Source organism: Dipodomys spectabilis, unplaced genomic scaffold (genome assembly GCF_019054845.1).
Source record: "Dipodomys spectabilis isolate Male_0828 unplaced genomic scaffold, ASM1905484v1 ptg000297l, whole genome shotgun sequence".
Taxonomy (NCBI): domain Eukaryota; kingdom Metazoa; phylum Chordata; class Mammalia; order Rodentia; family Heteromyidae; genus Dipodomys; species Dipodomys spectabilis.
This window is the reverse complement of record NW_024870974.1, coordinates 20,833,942-20,854,824: the sequence shown is the minus strand read 5'-3', so window position 1 is coordinate 20,854,824 and position 20,883 is coordinate 20,833,942. Positions and strand designations below refer to the sequence as shown.

The 20,883-nt window shown below is 38.5% G+C and overlaps 1 protein-coding gene across 8 annotated transcripts in view; it reads right to left on the bottom strand.

Annotated features, from left to right (window-relative positions):
* Inpp4b (inositol polyphosphate-4-phosphatase type II B) overlaps window positions 1-20,883 on the bottom strand; it is a 429,128-nt gene that overhangs the window by 115,830 nt on the left and 292,415 nt on the right. For all 8 annotated transcript variants that reach the window (XM_042701677.1, XM_042701676.1, XM_042701675.1 and 5 more), the window contains 3 exons: window positions 8,118-8,248; window positions 7,648-7,752; window positions 121-229 (listed from right to left, as the gene is read on the bottom strand). In XM_042701677.1, the coding sequence (XP_042557611.1) occupies window positions 121-229; window positions 7,648-7,752; window positions 8,118-8,248 (345 nt within the window). The remainder of the gene's footprint in view (window positions 1-120; window positions 230-7,647; window positions 7,753-8,117; window positions 8,249-20,883) is intronic.

Genomic DNA, 20,883 nt, shown 5'->3' with positions numbered 1-20,883 from the left:
AATCCAACAACTTTCAATTATGGAATGAATGTGCCAAGTGACCAAGATTCTAATCCTGTCCGTAGTGCGTCTAGCTCGAAGACAGCATCCTTAACAAGTTTTCCTCCTGAATTTACTTACTTTCTTCTTTCCGTCTCAAATCTATGGAGCAGTTTTCGAAGACCACCATTCTTAAACCCCTGGAAGTGGGCTGCAGGGGCTCCCACGGTGACAACATCGTAGACGGCATCTGGAACGGGATGGACAAGGAGATGAGCACCCGGCAAACATCCGTCTCCCGCTCACAGGGTGCACTCAGGCACCCAGCCTGGGAGAAATCTGAGCAATGGTTCTGCTTAAATCTGTAGGAATAACTATGAACTCTCATCTCAAGGGGGCAAGGGACGTTAATCAATCTTTTTACAAGCCACCTGTGCACCTAAACGAGTTATCATATTTCCCTGATTTATGACAGTATCTTAATTATATGCTACTGTGGAGAACAGCATGTTCCCCCATTCCTCAATATACTTACTGAGATAACATGCTAATTGGTCTTTTGTGTATTTTACCTTATTGAGTTTTGCATCATTTAATTTGCAATCATATTGAAATTCAACAATAATGAACAATCTTTCAACCACATTTTACCGAGACAAGAATGAAAATAATAATGCACGGTGACTCAAGGGAAAAATGGTAAAAGTGCCTTTTAACAATCCTACCCTCATTTCCTGCTGTGTGTACCAAATCTTGCACAATTGTAAACACATAGTGTTGCAAGGACCTGATATAACACGGAAAGAATCTACACAAAAGTTCTTCTGGTCTATATTTTAGCTGGATACTTCCTTGTTGTTCATTTAAAATTAAAACAATCCATACATATAAATTGCAAATAGAATCCTTTGTTCTTAAAAAGCCATCCAGTTTGGTACATATTAAGTTTATAGCTTCAAACTATGCTACCCACATTCTGATAGAAAGTATCTACACAAGAAGGAGGGCAAGGAATGCCTTCTGGTGAAACTATGTTTTCTTAGAGAAATTTAATTTCATACTAGATCCTGTTCAAATTGATTTTGGTATTAACACATAGGTGTTTTCATATTTCATTTAATAAGAAGACATAAATTATTTTATCAACCTTGGGTAAGCACCAAACCTTTTTCAGAACTGTTCAACCCAAATAAATTTGATTTTTTTCTTAATTTAAAAAAATCTCTTCAATGGAAAGACATGAATAGCACTCTAGAGGTTTAAGGTCAGAAGAAAAACCAGAATAAAACCCAAACCAACCTACTACAGACATATGCTGAAAGATAACTGGATCTTTCTCTTTCTAACCAAATAGAAGTGACCCTGCGTAGATAGAGGAATGGCTGACTTAAGACACTGAAGTGCTGCCTACTCCAGGGAATTACATCTATGACTAAGATAAAAGCACAAGATTCCTACAGATGTTAGCAGTTGTGCCCATGCATCTGTTTTGCTTCTGGAGACAGGTGTAGCTTTTCTCAAAGAGTCATGAGATTACCTGGAGTTACCACCAGTAAATTCTAGCCTAATGAGAAACCAGAGAACTATGAGCAGTTGCCTGCTTTGTCTGTGATTCCAAGGCCTTAATACAGGAACTGTCTGACTTCTTCCCGGGGTGGCAGCCCATGTTTGGTGGAGGGCTTACATGACCAGCTACAACCTGAGTCCCCGGTGTTGGATCCCATCTCTGCTCTGTTGAGAGTGACAGTGGGAAAAATCTTTACTTGCCTATGTCTCCACCTACTCATCTACAAAAATGAAGTCAAGAGTGAAGTGAGAATCATCTAGTAAATATTATCTATGTCTGCGTTTTCTCTATAAGAAACAATCCCACCAATTGAAAGGAAGTGATATTTCAACATTTCTTCATTTCCACATAAAAATATTCAGGAGTTAAAGGAGAACAGAGGCTCAGTCCTCTCCCTCTGAGTAAGATCAGTTCCTGTATTAATTTACACTCGTTGCATAATGACAGATCTTCACGTCATCGCAACCCAGTGGACCGCATCCCTGCCCACACCTGGTGGCCGGCTATACCAACAACTCCCAAAGGCACCAAAGGCTCCCACTCAGTCTGCCAAAGAAAGAAGTCCCGCCCCTTTTGACAGCCCAGCTGAGCCTAGAGGACACTGTGCTAAGAGAAATGAGCCAGACAGAGACAACGCTTCCCTCCCTGTGCGTCTTTAAGTACTGGGAAATAGTCTGAGAGAAACAGAGCCTGGCAGAGTGGGGAGGACAGAGGCGTTAATTCTTATTCACTGGGTATGAAATTTCAGCTACATTTTAGAAAGCTGGCAACCCATGGTACCTTTCCCATGGCACATTTCCAACATTGTCAGAAGTGAGAGCTCCCGTTCAGGGCTCTGCCGGCAACTACAGGGGCCAAAGGGCACAAGTGGACATGCAGATGTGAAAGATATATTTACTGCCTTTACCTTTCTGGTGGTGGTTTAAATGCATCAGATATATGTGTATATGTGTATGTGTGTGCATATATATTCATATATATACATATATATATATATATATATATACAGAGAAGGAGAGACAGACAGAGATAAGAGACAGACAGAGACAGAGAAGTGATGGTCCTGGCATGAGGAAGAAAGCTAAGCTCATGAGACCCTATATTCAAGCCCATATGCTGTCACAAACAATATATAAGCATACTTTTATCTATGCTTCTATGTTGCACTGGTGGCTAGTACTGTGTTTACTTAGCATCTACTCACTAATAACAAAAATGTCTGCAATATAATAAGCGGTGCCAAGTCTGTGTTTCATGTGTAAGTCTAGCAGCTCCTATGCTCTTTACAGACGTCCTTTGTATTTTGAAGTTTTACGTATTTTTAGCTACATTTTTACCTTCTCAAGACACAAGATGATTCACATTCATTTACCTTTCTCCTTGGCCAACCCTGAAATCAATAAACCTTTCAAGCTGCTTCGCTGGGGAGGAGAGCTTCCAGATCAAGCCCCAGGGCAAGTTGTGCTCTTTGCAGCAGAGTTGTCACTTTTCCCCCTTGGTTTTTCTGTATTACCTTTAGGTTCAGCCCGTCTGGCTCTGAGGCACCTTTAGAGAGTTTGGGCCTTTCTATGTGTTTTCCACAGTTCTGGAGTCTGGGTTTCAATAGGGTTTCACATTTCAAGTATTCAAAAAGTTTCTTCGAAGGTTAAAACTTTTTACTTTGACAGCCAGAGTGGTTCTGAAGGAAGCAAGTGGAAAGTAGCTACTGCGTGTCTCTCTCAGAAGCGACATGACTTTAAGCCAAAGGAAATGGTTTTTATCCTCAGCTATGGGTATGTGTTCTTTGTCTCAATCTGAAGTAAGAACATTCTGGATACAGTTGTGAAATCTTAAGTTAAGGAGAGGCTCCCCCTCACTTATAAAATCAATCAGAAAAATTTTATAAACCACTGCTTTTCTACTGAAATCATGTTCATTATTTTAGAGTCATAATATTGTGCAGTTGCCATTTGAGAATGTCAATTATTGATATCTCCAGGCTAGAATAATTAAGTTTCTCTTTGGCCTTGCATTTCACTTTCAACTACTAGAAAAAATAGTAGATTGATCTATGTAGGTAGTTTGTTTCCTGGTCTAGTTTCTGAAAAATAGAAGATACCTTTACTTCATAGTATCCCACCTTATTTCTTAGTTGAACAAGCTGTCCTCCTTTAAAATTAAAATTACCTGCAAATGGATTGTTTTTCTGTAGAAAACACTGGATAAATAAAAGTCAATGAGAAAACAAAAAGCATCAGGTGCTGGTGGTTTACGACTATACTCCTAGCTACTCTGGAGGCTGAGATCTGAGGATCTGTGGTTTCAAGCTATCCCGGGCAGAAACTACTAAGGAAAAGCCAGAAGTGGAGCTGTGGCTCTACTCTGTGATACCAAAGAAACAACAATAAAAATCACAGTGGGAGATTTTACAGAAGACTTAAGAAAAAAAACCCTGCAAGGCCCTTTGTTTTCCTAAGATAACAATGAAAGCCTGCAGATCTTGCTTCACTGACATTTTATAGTATTTCTAAAACGCCTGTGTCTTTGTGATGGTGGCATGGCATTTTATGCATAGAGAGGTGGAATTTAAGTCAATGCACCTCAAAAAGCTAAAGAGACCAGGTTGATTTGAGATTACACAATAGAATTCCTTTGTGGCCTTTTAAAAGTCATCTAATAATAGAAATGAGATACCAATTTTTTCCAGAAGGTCTGGTTAAAATTCTTCCAACTATAAAATAGTGCTCATCTCTAGGACCAAGTTAAAAATAATCCCTGACTTAAATGAAATGCGCAAGTCCTTTGACAGGTATCATACGGCTTTAAGGACTTAAGGGAATCCTGCTTCAAAATAGAACAAGCAATTTAGCATCATCCTTGAACTAATCTGAAGGTAACTATGCTTCACTGGTAGACCCAAACTCCTAAGATACAGAATTCAGGGCCCTCTAGGAGGCCCTTAGTGTAGAGATTGGAAGATGAAGAGGTGGAGACTAGGCACCACCCACAGTTACACAGTAACTGTCTGGTGTTGAACATGATTCCAACTGTAACTACGATAGTGTCATTGTATACCAGTTAAGGCTCTTGACACAACAACAAAGAAACAAATGAAAGGAACAATGATGTATATGTGGCTGTGCTAGTGCTTAGGAACTGTGCTTCATTCCAACAGGCGCTCACCTTGTGAAAGAAAAACAAACAAACTAGTAAGTGAACAGTCATGAGACACCTTTGATCACTGCCCTTCCTCCCAGCTGTCCATCTCTCCTCTCTTTCTGTGTATTGCTTTTCATTGCATCTGATTTTCCTTTCTATGGAAAAGATGGCCAGTGTTTGATTCCTTAAGAATGCAGTGAGAGTTAAACTCAAGAGCAAAGATCATCTTTGAATCCTTCCAACTAACCTGCATGAAACTCAATAGACTCATCTGGAGACAAGCATTCACCAGAGTGTCTATCTGTCTGTCTGTCTCTCTCTCTTTCTTTCCCTCTCTCTTGCATATACCATGTATGTTAGGCATTGTGATTGTCCAATAGGCTACAGATTCACGATGTAAAATTACAGGCATTTATAGAGCACTGATATTTACTGCTAGTCCTTTATTAAAGAGAATTTCATAAAAGTTTTAATTTTATAAGTAACAGCAGGTCTATTAAGAGTATTTTGCTAAACTAAACTATTACTAGCCATAAGCCAATATTAATGTATGACTTCTCAGAAAAAATTGTGTTAATATAAATTAATTGTATTTTAAAAGTACATTAAATGAAATGTACCTAAAACATATAAAAGAATTAAAACCGAATAGTGAAGTATTCTTGGGAGCTGTATTTGCCAACAGGCACAATGAAGTCATAAGCAAGGAAAACCTATTGAAGGACATCGGAGAAACATCTTCACCTTGTCATCTGGGGCTTTTGTTCTTGTTGGCGTCACCATGGCTGTGCAGGAATTGTGTTGTGGTGCATGTTCTATTTGTTGCAATTAATTTAAGTAATGAATAGGGATGAAAAATTAGCTTAATGGTGTGGGGGCATCCAAAGTTAACTGCAGGTTACTTTGCTTGTCAGGATGAGACATCGCAATATTAGTTCTGCTCAGTGGCTTGTTTCTAAAGCTAGACATTAGCCTTGTGCCCAGAGAATTTGCCTACTGCTACTTGGGTTGCTGACTCTTCAGGTACAGCAGGATTATTAATCAAACATAGATAGGCATGATTTACTCATGGTAAGGATGAACAGAAGTGGGAGACTATATCCAAGTAACTCACCAGTGAAATGCCAAGGCTTAGCCAACCCAAAATGCCTCATCACCTTGCAAAACACTGAACATTCACAACAGTCAGTATCCATGAATCTCAAATATGTTTATCTCCAATTCAAAATCCACTCCATATGTTATATAAGTAAGTAGAAAAGTTAAAATTTGGGTCACTACCACCTATTTCAATTTCCAATATTTTTATTTATAAATAAGAAAACTAGGGCTGGGAAGGTGGCTCAGTGGTAGAGTGCTTGCCTTGCATTCATGAGGCCCTGGGTTCGATTCCTCAGCACCACATAAGCAGAAAAAGCTGGAAGTGGTGCTGTGGCTCAAGTGGTAGAGCACTAGCCTTGAGCTGAAGAGCTGAGGGACAGTGCCCAGGCCCAGAGTTCAGGCACCATGACTGGCAAAAAAAAAAAAAAAAAAAAAAAAATAAGAAAACTGATGTTCAAATATATCAAACAACTTGGTCATAGCCTAAGAAATTAGCAAAAGGACCTTCAGATTTGGTAGCAATTTTCAATCATTATTACTAGATGTAATAAGAACATATATATATATATATACATATATACACACATATATAATGTGAGCTTGATTTTCAAAATAATATTTAAACTTAATTATACAAATAAGCTTGATGATTTAATATTTTGTATATAATAGGTATATATATAATATTATATATAATATGCATATGGGTATTCATGTTACAAACATGAATATATATTATATTATAAACATGCATATATTTAATATGTAAATCATTTTAGAAAGAAATCGGTGTATAATTCAGTACTTTAACCACTGAGTTGGCTCTTAGGATATCTAGGCCATTGGGAGAGAATATGGGATATTGTTTTGAAGAGAACAATTATCTTTCTGTTAACAACTTTCTCAAAAATCCTCTCATTTATGGGTTGTCTCCTAGATTTATGATAATAAACTCCTGCTTTTCTCAGTATTGTTTGATATTTGCTATCAGTTTTCTGTGTCCTTTAAAAAGATATCTAAAATGGAGCTGCTTTTAGAAAGGGGTTCTTCATAGATGCAATCAAAGTGAAATCAAGTCATTGTTAATGTGGTTGCTAATTCTATCTGACCAGTTTTCTTGAAGGAGAAACTTAGATGAACACACAGAAGAAGATGGAGGAAGACACAGAAGCATCCTTGGTAAAGCTAGAGGGCAGGGGAGATTCATCATCAAGGTCAGCAAAGCCAAGAATTGACAACAGCCACCAGAAAGCCATAGAAGTTGAGGATTTCCACCGATGCTCCAGAGTGAATGTGGCCTTGCTGACCTTTGACTTAAAGGTATCAATTGTCCAGAATTGTGAATATATCTTGGTGATTTAAGTGCCTGAGTGTGGGGCCTTGTTACAGTAGCCATAAAAAACTGATACACATTCCAAAACAAATTAGGTAGGGTGAACTTTTTTTTTTGCATTTCTAAAGATCTTTATTTTAGTTCCCACTTTCCCTTTTCAAATAAGTCAGAAGCTGAACACTTTGTTTTCATCCTACTTATTCTAGACACTTTTCGGAAAACATCTGGGAAAACAGCCCAAGAGAGAAACATGAAGTAAAGGATTCTGCATTGTGGACGTATGTTAGGAATCATTCCCAAATACGTGAATGTGCAATGAAATATCAGTTTCTATCAATTCAGCCCACGAAGTATTCCCCAGAGAAGCAGCAATGGAGGCACCATGGCTGGTTCCTCATCACCAGCTCTCGGGTGTCATCTCTGTCCCTACACAACTCTTTACCTTTTGAGATCTGCCAAGAGTTACATCTGTTTAGAAAGTGCACAATGCAATGTACCAGGGAAATCCAAAGTGAGTAATATCTCATACCTTTCAAGTGAGGACTATGTACATGCATTCTTTGTAGATGTAGATTTACTGGAACAAATTCTAATGTTTTCTCTCCTTTGCTGCTGCTTGATTTGAAAGAGGACCCTAGAAGAAAAAAAAAGTTTGATTATTAGTCAATAATTAAACAAGAAGGCTTGTCATGTGGAGAGACACCTTTGGTAGAGAAATGTTATAAAGAACTTCAGAAAGAGAAATATATTCTGTGTTTGAGATGTCCTCTCAGAATTTCAATTTAGAAAAATATTCCAATTATTCTCACAAGACTCTGATGTAGAACAACAGCTTTTTCTCTCTCTTAGTTTAACTATCAGCAAAATAGAGTAGGAACTTACTAATTTTTTAAAAAATCTTTGGCTGTCTCATCTCCGTTGCGTAGTGCAATGGCTTCACCAGGCATGAGAGAAGAAACAATTTCGTTCATCTGCTTTAGTGAAATTACTGTTTCCTACCTGCCTCCTTGCTCAGTTCCGTCAGAATGTCTTGGTATAAATTCACCATCTGGTCACAGTGAGTAAGGACATTTTTCCGTAGATTGTCCCAGTGTGGAGAAAGTTCGCCAAGTTCTTTTATCTCTTGATTTCTGTAAAGATTACAAGAGAGGAGAAAGTCTTTGTCCTACATCTATAGACATGGAACTTTTAGTTCAGTTACCAAGCCAATGAGGATTGTTTAAAGAAATTCCACAGCAAAGTGTTGAAGTATCCTAGCTTGAAAGATTAAAAAAATCATTTTAACACAGAGGCAAAATAGCAATTCAGAAATATTAAACACTTTAAGGGAAAGGGGAGAAATGGTTAAATTTCCTGATGAAATGATCACAAAGATGGCAGACTTACTATCCTTAATATGTAGAGAAACATTACATTAAAAAAGCGAATACAAATGCCTCACTATAAAGATAGGTAAGTTCTAGATTCAGTTTTCCAAATCAGAGAACATAAGAAGGGTCTTTTGCCTATATTGAAAGAAGACACCCAGTGCACAGCTATATATATAATATACCTGTGGGGTTTTTTTGCAGCTCAAATAGTAAATAGAGGTATTTTCAGGTATGGTTTTCTTGGCACTAGTTTATCCCAGAGCACACATAAATACCCTTTGCATAACTGTTGTCTCCTCTTTATCAAAAGGAAGAACTGATCATACCATTTAGGTTTTAATGATCACCTTTTCTCCAAACTTCTATCCTTTAGCCAAGTTAATTCAGACAATTCAAATACCTTTTTAAATCATAGTGATAGATGGTCCAATATTCATCTCTGTAACCTTTTACCAACAACGTTTTCATGAGGCTAATTTAACCAGTACTAATGCTTAGTTAAATTTGCTATTTTGGCCATGAAACATGTTAAATACCAAGCTAATAAATTCAGAGGTGTAGATTTTTTAACAGCATGTTAAGCTCAAGAATAATGGCTATTATACAAAAATGTGACTTGCTGTCTGATATTCTTATCTGAGTCTGTTTTGTTTCAATAGCTATGCCCTTTAATACTGCTGTGCCTTTCTTTTGAAGTTCTTCTAATCTTCGTAAACACGAATCTCATTTTTCGACTTCCCTGCAGGTTACCTTTCATGACATATCATTCATGGGGGAAGTACATAATCAGAAGAAAATAGAATACAGCAGACTCATGACCAAAGAGCAGGAGGAAGGAATATTGAAGAAGAAGCAAGTCAAGTCCTCTGCTTAAATGGAAAATATTCAAACCAATGACAAAACAATGCCTAAATCTTAAGCTGTCTAAGCAGAGGGGAGCCACTGGATTCAGGAGAAAGCTGAGAGGGCTAGCAAGTGTGGTAGGGAAGGTTCAAGGCTTTGTTTCCCCATGTGGTTGTAATAGAATCAGTCTTTAAGTGATATTTTTAATCCTAATAGATGCACCATTGGTTTGGAATTTACATTGTCTTTAAATCCTTGTTAGAAACATCAAAAGGAGGTTGGCAGAAAGAGAGGGCAGGTCACAGAGAGGACTTCCCAGGGTATACATAAGCTGGTATAAATTGCCTTGCCTAAGAGAAATGTTGCAAAATGTGGCCAGATACATTTAACGCCCAGTGGAAAGTGACTTGACATAAACTGTGAAGTATCCATAGATCACTGCTAAGAATGCATCACATGTCTCCAATATGCCATAATTTATACAGAGAAACACACAGATGAAACTGCTGTAAGAGATGGCACTGAAAAGGGACATGGACTGAGCGAGAGAACCAAGCAGCCTACGGTCACATGCATTCAGAAGCTCCAATGGGGAAAAACTGGGAAAGGAAATCAGAACGTAAAAGTAAAGCAAAATGAGGCAGAGTGAGTCACTGCAAACACTGAAAAATTACATTCAATACATTAAAAATAGATAAGGAGAGAAAAAATTGACTGTACCAAATTCAGTAAACGTTTCTATCAGGAAGTCTAGGCCAGTCATTCAGATGGAAAGAAGGAAGTAAAGAAGGAAGGAAGGAAGGAAGGAAGGAAGGAAGGAAGGGAGGAAGGGAGGGAGAGAGGGAGGGGAGGGAGGGGAGGGAGGGAAGGGAGGGGAGGGAGGGAGGCAGGCAGGCAATAACTATAACCACAAGGAATGTTACAGTAGAAAGAGGACTCAGAGTACACCCCAAATCTTTCATTTTACAGATGGCAACAATGTTAGGGAGCCTCAGAGTCACTAGCATAGCACAGAGCCTTAGACTCCTGTCCTGTAGAATCCATATCTATTTTGGCCTTAGATCACGTAATTCTGCACTGTAAAGAAAACATAATTTGAGCACCGGTGACACATGCCTTTAATCCTAGCTACTCAGGAGGCTGAGATCTGAGGAGCACAGTTTAAAGCCAGCCCTGGCAGGAAAATCCACCAGACACTTATCTCCAATTAACCACAGAAAAAGCGGTGTTTCAATTGGTAGAATGCTAGTCTTGAGCAAAAGAAGCTCGGGGACAGGGCCCAGGCTGAGTTCAAGCCCTAAAACCAGAAAAAAAAAACCCCAAAACAAACAAAAAAGCATAAATACAAAACAAATAGCAATAAAACAAAGAATATGATGTACTTAATGAACAAATGTTGGATGAATGGGGTTTAGAACCTGGGCTGTTGACCTGAAGTACTATATTTATAAACTTTCATGTGCTCTAAAAACTGAATGTAAACTAGATTCACTGTAGCATGGGGTTTCTTGTTATTTTAGAGGTTCATGGCCACTGACATTATTTAAATATGCTCAGGTGTATCAGGGTATGCGGTATTACAAAGGTCCTGTGCTCTGGATATACATGGCAGACTTGTGTTCATATTTTATTAAAAATCTAAGCCAGGTGCCGGTGGCTTCTGCCTGTAATGCTAGCTACTCAGGAACCATGATCTGAGGATCATGGTTCAAAGCCAGCCTAAGGCAGGAAAGTCCTTGAGACTCTTATCTCCAATAAATCAGTAGAAAACTGGAAATGGAACTGTGGCTCAAGCAGTAGAGTGCTTGCCTTGAGTGGAAGAGCACAGGGACAGCACCCAAGCCCGGAGTTCAAGCCCGTTGACTGACAAAAAATAAAATCTGGATGTTTACTAAGCCCTTTGTCTAAATGACAAAGAGCATGGGTGAAATTTTTTTAAACTGACAGGCATATATTTTTACTTATTTGTACTAACAAGAGCTTCCACTTTCAAAAATGAGCTTATAATACCAATAACAAAACCATTCTGCCATTCTCCCCGGAAAACTCACCACCCTGCTAACTGAAGACAACCTCATCGGTCTACTGTGCTCACCTCACCAGCACCGCCATCACTGAAATAAATCTTCTAACCTGTCAGTGCCTCCACTAGTCCAACAGGTGGACAAGAGGAGTTGAGAAGAAAATACCAAATAGGAAAACATAAACAAGCTGAGGCTTTTTCACTTTTCATCATTGACAGCCATCTGTCCTATTTCCCTTTGCTCCCTACAAAAACGTAAAGCCAAAGAACCAAATCTCCAAAGGAGACAGATTGATGGCCAAGGTTTACTCGAGAACTCTCCAGTGTCCTACAGAACTTGGCATTTCAACTACCAAGTCTGACATTCTTGATACTTGACAAAATAGTTATACAGATCCCTGGAAATCACCTTAGGAAGTGCCTTCTGTATGCCCTACCTTGTTTAAATATTTCAAAAATGAACTGTGCCTTTTCAGTAGAAATAGCAGTTTCTCTGAACTTTGTACAGCGTTATTCACGTTACATGTTTGAAACACTTGGCATTGAGCAAGAAGGGTGAATGAAATAAAACAAAGTCAAGCTATGAAGACTGAGGGGAAATAACTGAACATAGAATGAGTCTCAGAAGGAAAAATAACATACCTGCTTTGAATGTTTTAAATATAATACATACAATAAAGGCAAAAAATAGAGAAAAATAGAGCTTAAACTTTGGTCCTTATACCCTGTCATGGTACTGGCTACAGGCACTGAGGCACATATTGGGCAAAATAGGACAGTGAATGAGAATGACCAGGTCATTTACCTCACTCTGCACCCAGGCCCCAAACAGTCTCTTTCCTTTACACTAAATTCTATTTGCAATTCTGTTGTACAGAAGAAAAAAAAAGTTTCTTCTACTGAAGCGATAAGAACAAAAGGTTTCAAATCAACAGAATAGCCTAGGAAAAAGAGAGTTTCTGTTTAAGTCTTCTATTACAATTTTAAGGCCTATGTGGGATTTCATGGTGTGGGGGGTGGGCAGAATTCTAATAGGGACAAATGTCGACATTGGACAGCTTTTGTTCTACCGCAGTGTGCCAGTCTGAGGACAGCGCGGCCAACTGACTGAAAGAAAAGCGCACTTGTATATTGTCATTGTTAGATGCCTCCTAAAACATGGAACAAGGGCAGATGTAGACTACCCCGTGAGCAGAGTGATGAGCTCTGTCCCAATGGCAGAGGACAAAGAACAGCATTATTCAATCATCTTAATTTTGTATGACTTAGGTCTGTAATTATATATTGGGGAAGTCTTCCTTCAGGACAAAGGTTTGAAATCGTGTCTTCTTACAAGGTTTCTTACTATGAAGGTTAATTTGATGTCAATTTCCCTAGAACACACGTTGCCCAAATATGTGGATCAAACAAGGATATTCTAGTAATTTCTATGAAAGTATTTTTGCATGGAATTAGCATTTGAATTGGTAGACTGCTTAATGCCGACGGCACACCCTAGTCAGATGAAGGCCTAAAGACACTGGAAAGGCTGCCCAGGAAGGAGAATTTCCTCACTACCTTTGAGCCAGGACTTTGGCTTTTTGAGTCTCAGGTTTGCTGCATTTTGGACTTGAAAATTACTGACTTTCCCAGTTCCTAGGTCTTCAGAACTGACAACTTTGGCGGGAGGGGGGATGGAGGATGGGAAGGGATAGAAGGGGAAACAAAGGAGGAGGCAACAATGCTTGATAAGAAATGTACTCATTACCTTGCCCATGTCATTGTAACTCCTCTGTACAGTATTTTCACAATTAAAAAAAACAGGCAGAAAAAAATTAATGAATAAAATACTGTCAATTTGGGGCCCAATCCGATTAAAATGACAGGGACAGAAAAAAAAAATGAAGCACTCCTTCTCCTGCTTCTCAGGTATCCCACTTGGACTGGAATTGCACCAGGAGCTCTCCTGGGTCTTCAGCTTCCTAAATCAACTTGAAAGATCTCGGGAGCCAGCAGCTGTCATTCCCACATGAGCCAATTCCTTATAATAATTCATATATACCTATATGTATGTGCACGTACACACATATATATATATGAAAAATGTGATATATATGTGTACTGGGCATGTGTGTGTGTGTACAAGCGTACACATCCATCATTCTGTTTCTTAGAGGAACCCTGGCTAATACACTCACCAGGCAGGAATTTCTATCACAGATTTCTCAGCCTGGTACACAAAAAGTCAGGCATAGGTAGAGGAGGACAAGTAGTTATTCTTGACAAGGGCATGGAAGAAAAACATCTGGAATACAGTAGTGCCTCTTCCATGGGTTCTTATACATCTGACCTCACATCACAAATCCACTTGTAACTCCTTAGGGAAGAAATGATTACAATTCTCAGTCTATCTATGGGGCATGCACAAGGGATCTCTGTAGTTCCAAGAACAAACTCTAGCTATGAACACTTACTTTATTAGAAGCGTGAATTTAGAATGATACACATAAAAATTTAGGTACTTAAATTCAAAAGTTCTCTGAATGACAAAATGGAATCATTGTCATAAAGATTACTTGAGAATAACAGTTAATTCATTTACATGAAGGTAGTAAGCCAAACAGCCTGATAAAAATTTATATACCAAAGAATATGGCTGCGTAAGAACAACGTTAAGTGTTATTTCTGATTGTTACTACTTAAGTAAATAGAAATATTTCCCCACAATGAGCTCTAGAATGCCATTTTGTGGAATAAATATAGCTACACAGTTTACATAGAGTCTTTTGGTAGTTATCACGTAGTAAAACTACATGTGGATATGTACAATGGAAGGTTTAAGAGCCAAGCTGGTTTCCATTCATTAAGCAAAATTAGACCTTAAATCAAACTTCAAAGAAGTCATAAAAAATTTATCTGCTAAGGAAAAAAAGTGAAATATTAAAAAGTCAGTGAAGAATAGAGCACACCAATGACCGGTGGGCAGCCTCAATTTCATAAAGTGCTTGTGTGACACCATCAAACTGAGCAAAGTTCAACTAGATGTCAAGTTTCCCAGCCCATTTATCCCACAACTCAAAAGAGCTGTGCTTTAACTGATAGAAGGATTAAGAACTGCGCCATAAATTATAGGCTTATTTTTTTCATTCATTTTCATAAATGACAGTGTAGTTACTGTGGCAATCCATGAACCACTATTTCACTGAAAAATGATGAAATTTTCTGAGTGGCCATTCACTCCAGTTTTCACTTGACATTATAATAAGTGGTTATTGTATGATACACTAAATAAAGTTTCAATTTATATGCAAAGACTAAGAATTGGAACACAGTTATTACAGGATTTAGTGGTAATCACAGAATCTATTTGTATCTGATAAACAGCCGGATTCTATAATTTAATTTTAGGTAACTGCCTTAGTAAAAAAATAAAAGAAAAATAATAAGCACATCTTGTTCCAGTCTTGGAGTCCATTTGTTACTCCTGATAAAGGTGAATTGGTGTTTAGTTCTAAATAATCTCTTGCTTACTCTTGCTAGCTTGTTTCAGTTATGAAACATGGGCTATATATTTTTTTAACCTGAAAGTTCAGTATACCACTTCTGTTAAAAGTGGTGGTATATTACACTGGGTGAAGGTTTCTCTCAAATCCACATGTATTAATTACAGGCATTTTTATTCTGAGGGGCTGTTGAGACTACAAGCTGTACTGGTAAGGATGGTAGTGTGACCATTTTAGAAATTGCAGACATTATCCTTTTAAATCCCCAGCCTTCCCCTGATCTGAGGACAGTGCCCAGTCAAACTTCGCAGGTAGATGGAATCCAGAAGATTTCATTGGATGTTTTGTATCACCTCTGTCTGGCAGATGGACACCGTGAGACCTTCCAGGTGTTAATTTTTATCTCTTCCTTTTGATAATCAAAATTACCTTTGTACAGAATAAATCTCCTCATTTGAGTCTCACAATTCTCAGAATTCATGATGTCAGGAATTGCACTAAATAAAATGAGAACTTTGGTCACAGGAAGCACATTCCATGTGTCCAATAGATGTACGGCCATCACACGTGCAGCGCAGCACTTTCTATCATTCTGGAACATTCCACTAGATAACATCTCTGTGGACAAATGGCGAGAGCATGTCGGAGAAGTCAAGTGACTTGTTCAATGCCCTATGGCTGACAGCAGCAGAGCCAGGACTTGTACCCAGGTATCATGAATGTAAATCCTCTTTTCCTTTACATCTTAATTCTTTAGGAGTATGATTTTTTTTTTTAAAGAAAGTATCACTGAATAGAAGGGCAAGATTGGAATCTCCCACCTGAGAGACTCCTCGGATATAACTCTGTCCAATTCCACAGAAAGCTGGTTCAAATATTCTCCATGAGTATGTATTAGATAGTTGTGACTGTAACCCATCATTAGAAAGCCAAGTGAAATGGCAACATTTCTTATTTTCATCTGATTTGACAAATGTTTGATGTGCTTCCTCTATGCTGAGAACTGTTCAGAGCACTTGATAAATATTTACTCACTCATTATTCATAGCAACCTGCGGGAGAAGTTAATATTGCCATCTTCCTCTTACAAATGGGAAAAATTGAGATTGAGCAAAGTTCAATATTCACTGAAGCTCAACTAACTCACTACGCCCAGCCAGTCTGGCTTGGCATTGGAGTTTTCTAGAACTGAGTAGTAAAGTATCATAGACCGGCTTAGTGAACACAAACGGAAGGCTTCACTGCCATGCCCTGGGTATCAAGGGAGTACCATTTCCTCTGAAGCCTCTCAGTGTCTTACCTATGATGCCTTTTGCTGTGTCATTGCTTCTTTTCCTCTGTGTGCACAAGTCTCTGGTTTCTGTGTGTCCCAATTTCTTCTCATCAACTAAACTGAATCAGGACACATCTCAGTGGGCTCTTGTTAACATAATCACTCCTTTAAAGGCCTTAGATTGAATACAGTTATATTCTGAAGTACAGGGGTTGGGGACATAGGGTAATTCAAGCAAAACTGAGCTCATGCTATAGATGCCATAGCTTATGTCTTAACTGTCCCCTATCTGCACGTGCTAAAGGCGAGGTAACCCACCTATAAGATAATTGGGAGGTAGTGGAGGCTTTAGAGGGTGGGGTGCAGTAGGAGGAGCTGGACCACTGGTGGTATGCACTTGAAGGGAATACTGGGGACTTTCTCCCTTTGCTTCTTAGCCACCATGCAGAGACCTCTCTGCCCTTGCTCTTCCATGACACAGTGTGACCGCAGCCCCAAGCTATGAGTGACTGTGAACCAAAACCCAGGAAACTGTGGACAAAAATAAACCTTTCTTGATTTATGTTGTTTGTCTTAGGTATCTTGTTACAGTAACAAAAAGATGACTAATGCATGTATTACTCTCTATTAGAAACATGACAGTCTCTTGTCTTTACCACCAATAATGAAAGCACAGAACATGCAACTTGAGAAAACCCACCAGGTGAAAACGCAAATCAAGTACCAAATATCTGTCTTACCCACAAGGATGAAGGGGGAAGTTTGAGGTGAGCCTGTTCATTTTCCACCTTAAATTCCAATGGGCCATAATGGACAAGGGTGTTACATTATCAACCTATTATTTTTAACATTAGAGCGACAGCTGCTAGATATCTTAGCTCAGTCCTCTCCAACAGAACTCTTAATAATGTTGGAAATATCTATCTGTGGTCTCTAACAAGGTAGTTGCTAATGACATGCCAGTAGCTGTGGGAATATTGACTTATATCCTAGGCAACTAAGAAAAGGAGTAAAAACATTTAATTTCACTCTGATAAATTTAAATAAGTTTAAATAATCATGTGTGGTAAGTAATGACAGTATAGTACAGTCTCTGTTGACTTAGCACCACAAAACCTCAAATGTATATACATATATCTATCTAAAGCACCACTGCTAGTTTAGACAACCATAATGTGCTATAAACTTTCCATTCCAAACTCCTCCCTCCATTTTCCAAGTGTACGTACATTGCTGTCTGCTGACAAGTGCATTCATTCCTAGGGAAAACATTATTCTAAGTGCATCATTATATGCTTGATATTGTGGTAAATTTCAGAGAAAGTATCAATAGCAAAATTAGCAAGTTTTTCCTTTTATGTTGGAGAAGAGTAGAGGCCCTAGCTTATCTGAAGCCTGACAAATACTCCACAAATCATTTTCTCAGCTCAAAACTTACCAGCACCGTGAACTCAATCTGCTTTTCTGCTCACTGCAAATTCATGGCACAATCTAGTAAGCATATTTACAGGTGTGCTAGGTTAGTATTACAGTCTCATTATTGTGCTGAGATGCTACCAACTTTCCTCTGAACAAACAATAATGATAGCTTTAGAGTAGGTCAACAGTGGCTCATGGCTGTAATCTTAGCTACTTGGAAGGCTGAGATCTGAGGATTGTAGTTCAAGGATTCTTATCTCCAATTCAACACCAAAAAGCCAGAAAGTGGAGGTATGGCGTAAGTGTTAGAAGACCAGATTTAAGTTAAATAGCCTGAGTTCAAGTCCCAGGATCAACACAAGAAATTAAATAAATAAAATAACAATAGCTTTAAGAACTGTATATCTCATTTGTATGATTCTTTACATAAATGTCAAGAGGAGTTTCCATTCATTGAGAAGATTTGCTGTCTCTGTACCAGAAGTATTTCATCCATGGTTCATGATAACTATGTGTGTACATTACTTAGACCTTTTCTGGTTTGAGGAAACTGAAAACTAGATCTATCACATACATCATGCTCTATCACATAGCTTTTCCCTGGGGAGGAAAGTTGAGCAAAATTTCCTAAGTACACATGTACACACACACTCCAAAAACATATCCTCTTAAATGTCAGACCCAATGATTGTTTAATGAATACAGTAACCTTACAAGATAAATGGGATATATTTTTTTAAAAAATCAGGAAATTTAGAGGTTAATTAATTCTGTATATACAAAGATGCAGATATCAATTTTGAGCTCAAGTTTATGATTCAAATTCTGTAATTTTATGTTTTTAACACAGCCTCTCATATTCAATCCATTTGAAATAAAGAATCTTGGCACCACAGGGTGGGAAAAAATGTGCTTTTGAATGAGTTTTGCCCTACTTCCTTCCTGTGGGGATATTTTAACACCCAAACAGTGAGATACAACCCATATTTCTAATGCCAGCTTGACAACCCTAAGCTCTCCACAGAACCTCTCATTAAATGGCGTCAAGAATTCATAATGATGAACTGAATGGCACACAGCATCTGCCCTCCACACCGGGAGCTGGTAGGACAAACGCACTTTATACGACAAATAACATAACGCACGGTATTCTAACTGTGTGTCGACATTCCAGAAAGAAAAATGAACGGAAGAAATAACATTAATCAGGAAAGAACCCACAGTGTCATCCTGGTGTGGCATTTGTTAATGCATTCTTTTGGATGCTTAGGACTTGATCGTCAGGAACAAACAAGCCAGGGAGGCCAAGACAGAAATATAAATAGAAACCGTGAGACACAGAACTATAAAACACGAGACTTGTCTGTTATGCATTTGGTATGTATGACGTCTAAACAGAGGAGCTGGCTCCCTACTGCTTTTCCTACTCATCAATGTTTCTTAGATGCCTGTAAAGATTTCCACTATGCTTCTGTTTTATCCAAGCTTGTCAATGCCTCCAGATATACCCAAAGATACATGATCTAGCCATAGGAAGAAAAGTCCATATAAGCAGGCTTGAGAACTCAGAGAAGTAAGATTATGCTTCCTGGTTGTCCACAGAAAAGGAGTCTTTTCTCATGATAAACATATTTTGAAGAAAAAAAAGTAAATAAATTAATAGCAGAACGTCAAACCATGCTCAGTGGGCAGGCTGACTTCCTAAGTAATAAAAACCTACCACCTATCTTTGCTATATAGGAAGGATGTTTTTGCAATAAAATTTTACTGGAACATATCTGCCTTTAATTTTAAAATATTCTTATTTTTACTTCTGAGCTCCCCAACCTATATCCTGGAGGGTTGCTCCCTTCTCTGAGCCATGACTTAATGGTAATAACTGTATAGAAGGAGTACAAGAACTAGGATAAAAAAAAGAGAGGAAAATAATAAAAATAAAATTAAGTTTTGCTGGAGAGTTTATTTGCTACAGGATTCATTTTCACTGAAACACTTCTAATTTGCCCTCTGATATTTTTATACAACGGTATGTTTTATACACCACTTTATGGCACAGGAACTTATATTTTTTGGTAAAGCCAATTGTGTACGGCCACAAGTCGTATCTAAACATGTATATGGGCACATGTCGCCGGCACAGAGCTCATACTATATAGGCATCATCATTTTGTGGAATAATTAACATACTTCAATGGAGACTGAGCCTAGAAAACTCTGAACTAGTACAAAATGTGAAGGAAATTCTCAACATAAAATATGTGGTCACATTAAACCAAACTGCAAAATTTTTATTCGTGGTAGTTGGGGAAGACCTCTATAACTTCTCTGCACTCAACTCAAGCTCTAAGGACCATAAAATTTGAAGCACTATGCAAAAAAAACAAGTAAACACACACACATACATAAACACACGAATAAAGAGAAAGACAACCAATCATTGTCAATGTATTGTTCCCTTACTTCTTCCATGAAACAGTACCTCATAACTGAGTTGCTATTTCCTTCCATTTGTCAGTTATTCATATCATTATTATGTGTTAATTTGCTAAACTTCTCAAAAAACGATGAAGGCATAAAATCTTCAAAATACACAGGGAAATGAAACTGTAAGATGACCTGTGCGGCTTGTATACACACAGGACGGCACTACCTACAGTCCTGACAAAGCTAACCTTCCTCTCTCAGCATAGCAGCAAACCGCACCATGAGATGCATAGTAGAATACAGGCCATAGATGAGCACTGCCTCCCCTTCCCCTACGGCCAATGTTTTGTTTTTGTTTTGAGGTTGTTTTTCTTTGTCAGTTGTGGGGTTTGAACTCTGGGCCTGGGCGCTGTCCCTCAGCTCTTCAGCTCAAGGCTAGTGTTATACCACTTGTGCCACAGCACTACTTCTGGCTGTTTTGCTTATGTGGTGCTGAGGAATCAAAGCCAGGGCTTCATGCATGCAAGGCAAGCGCTCTACCACTGAGCCACCTTCCCAGTCCCTCCCCTATGGCCAATGTATGGTGCGAGTGAAATCTAAATGATTCTATGTGGCTCAGTGAGGACTTGTTAAAGTACAGTAAAAAGCCAATATTTTTGGTATAGGTATATAACCAAGACCCAAATCAATCAATAAATACAAACTGCCGAGTGTTGGCACTTCAAGGTCAGGACAAGGGCACAGGAACACCCCAATACTATGCCCACATGTCACTTATAAAATTGGATGGAACACGTGGCATTTCAGTGATTACGAGTCATCTCCTGTGAGAGATGGCCTGGCACCCAAAGCTTGGGACAAGGGATTAAGAATCTCTCTGTACCTGATACGTGTCAACCCAGTAAGCCTTACATCCATATGTTCTTGGTGA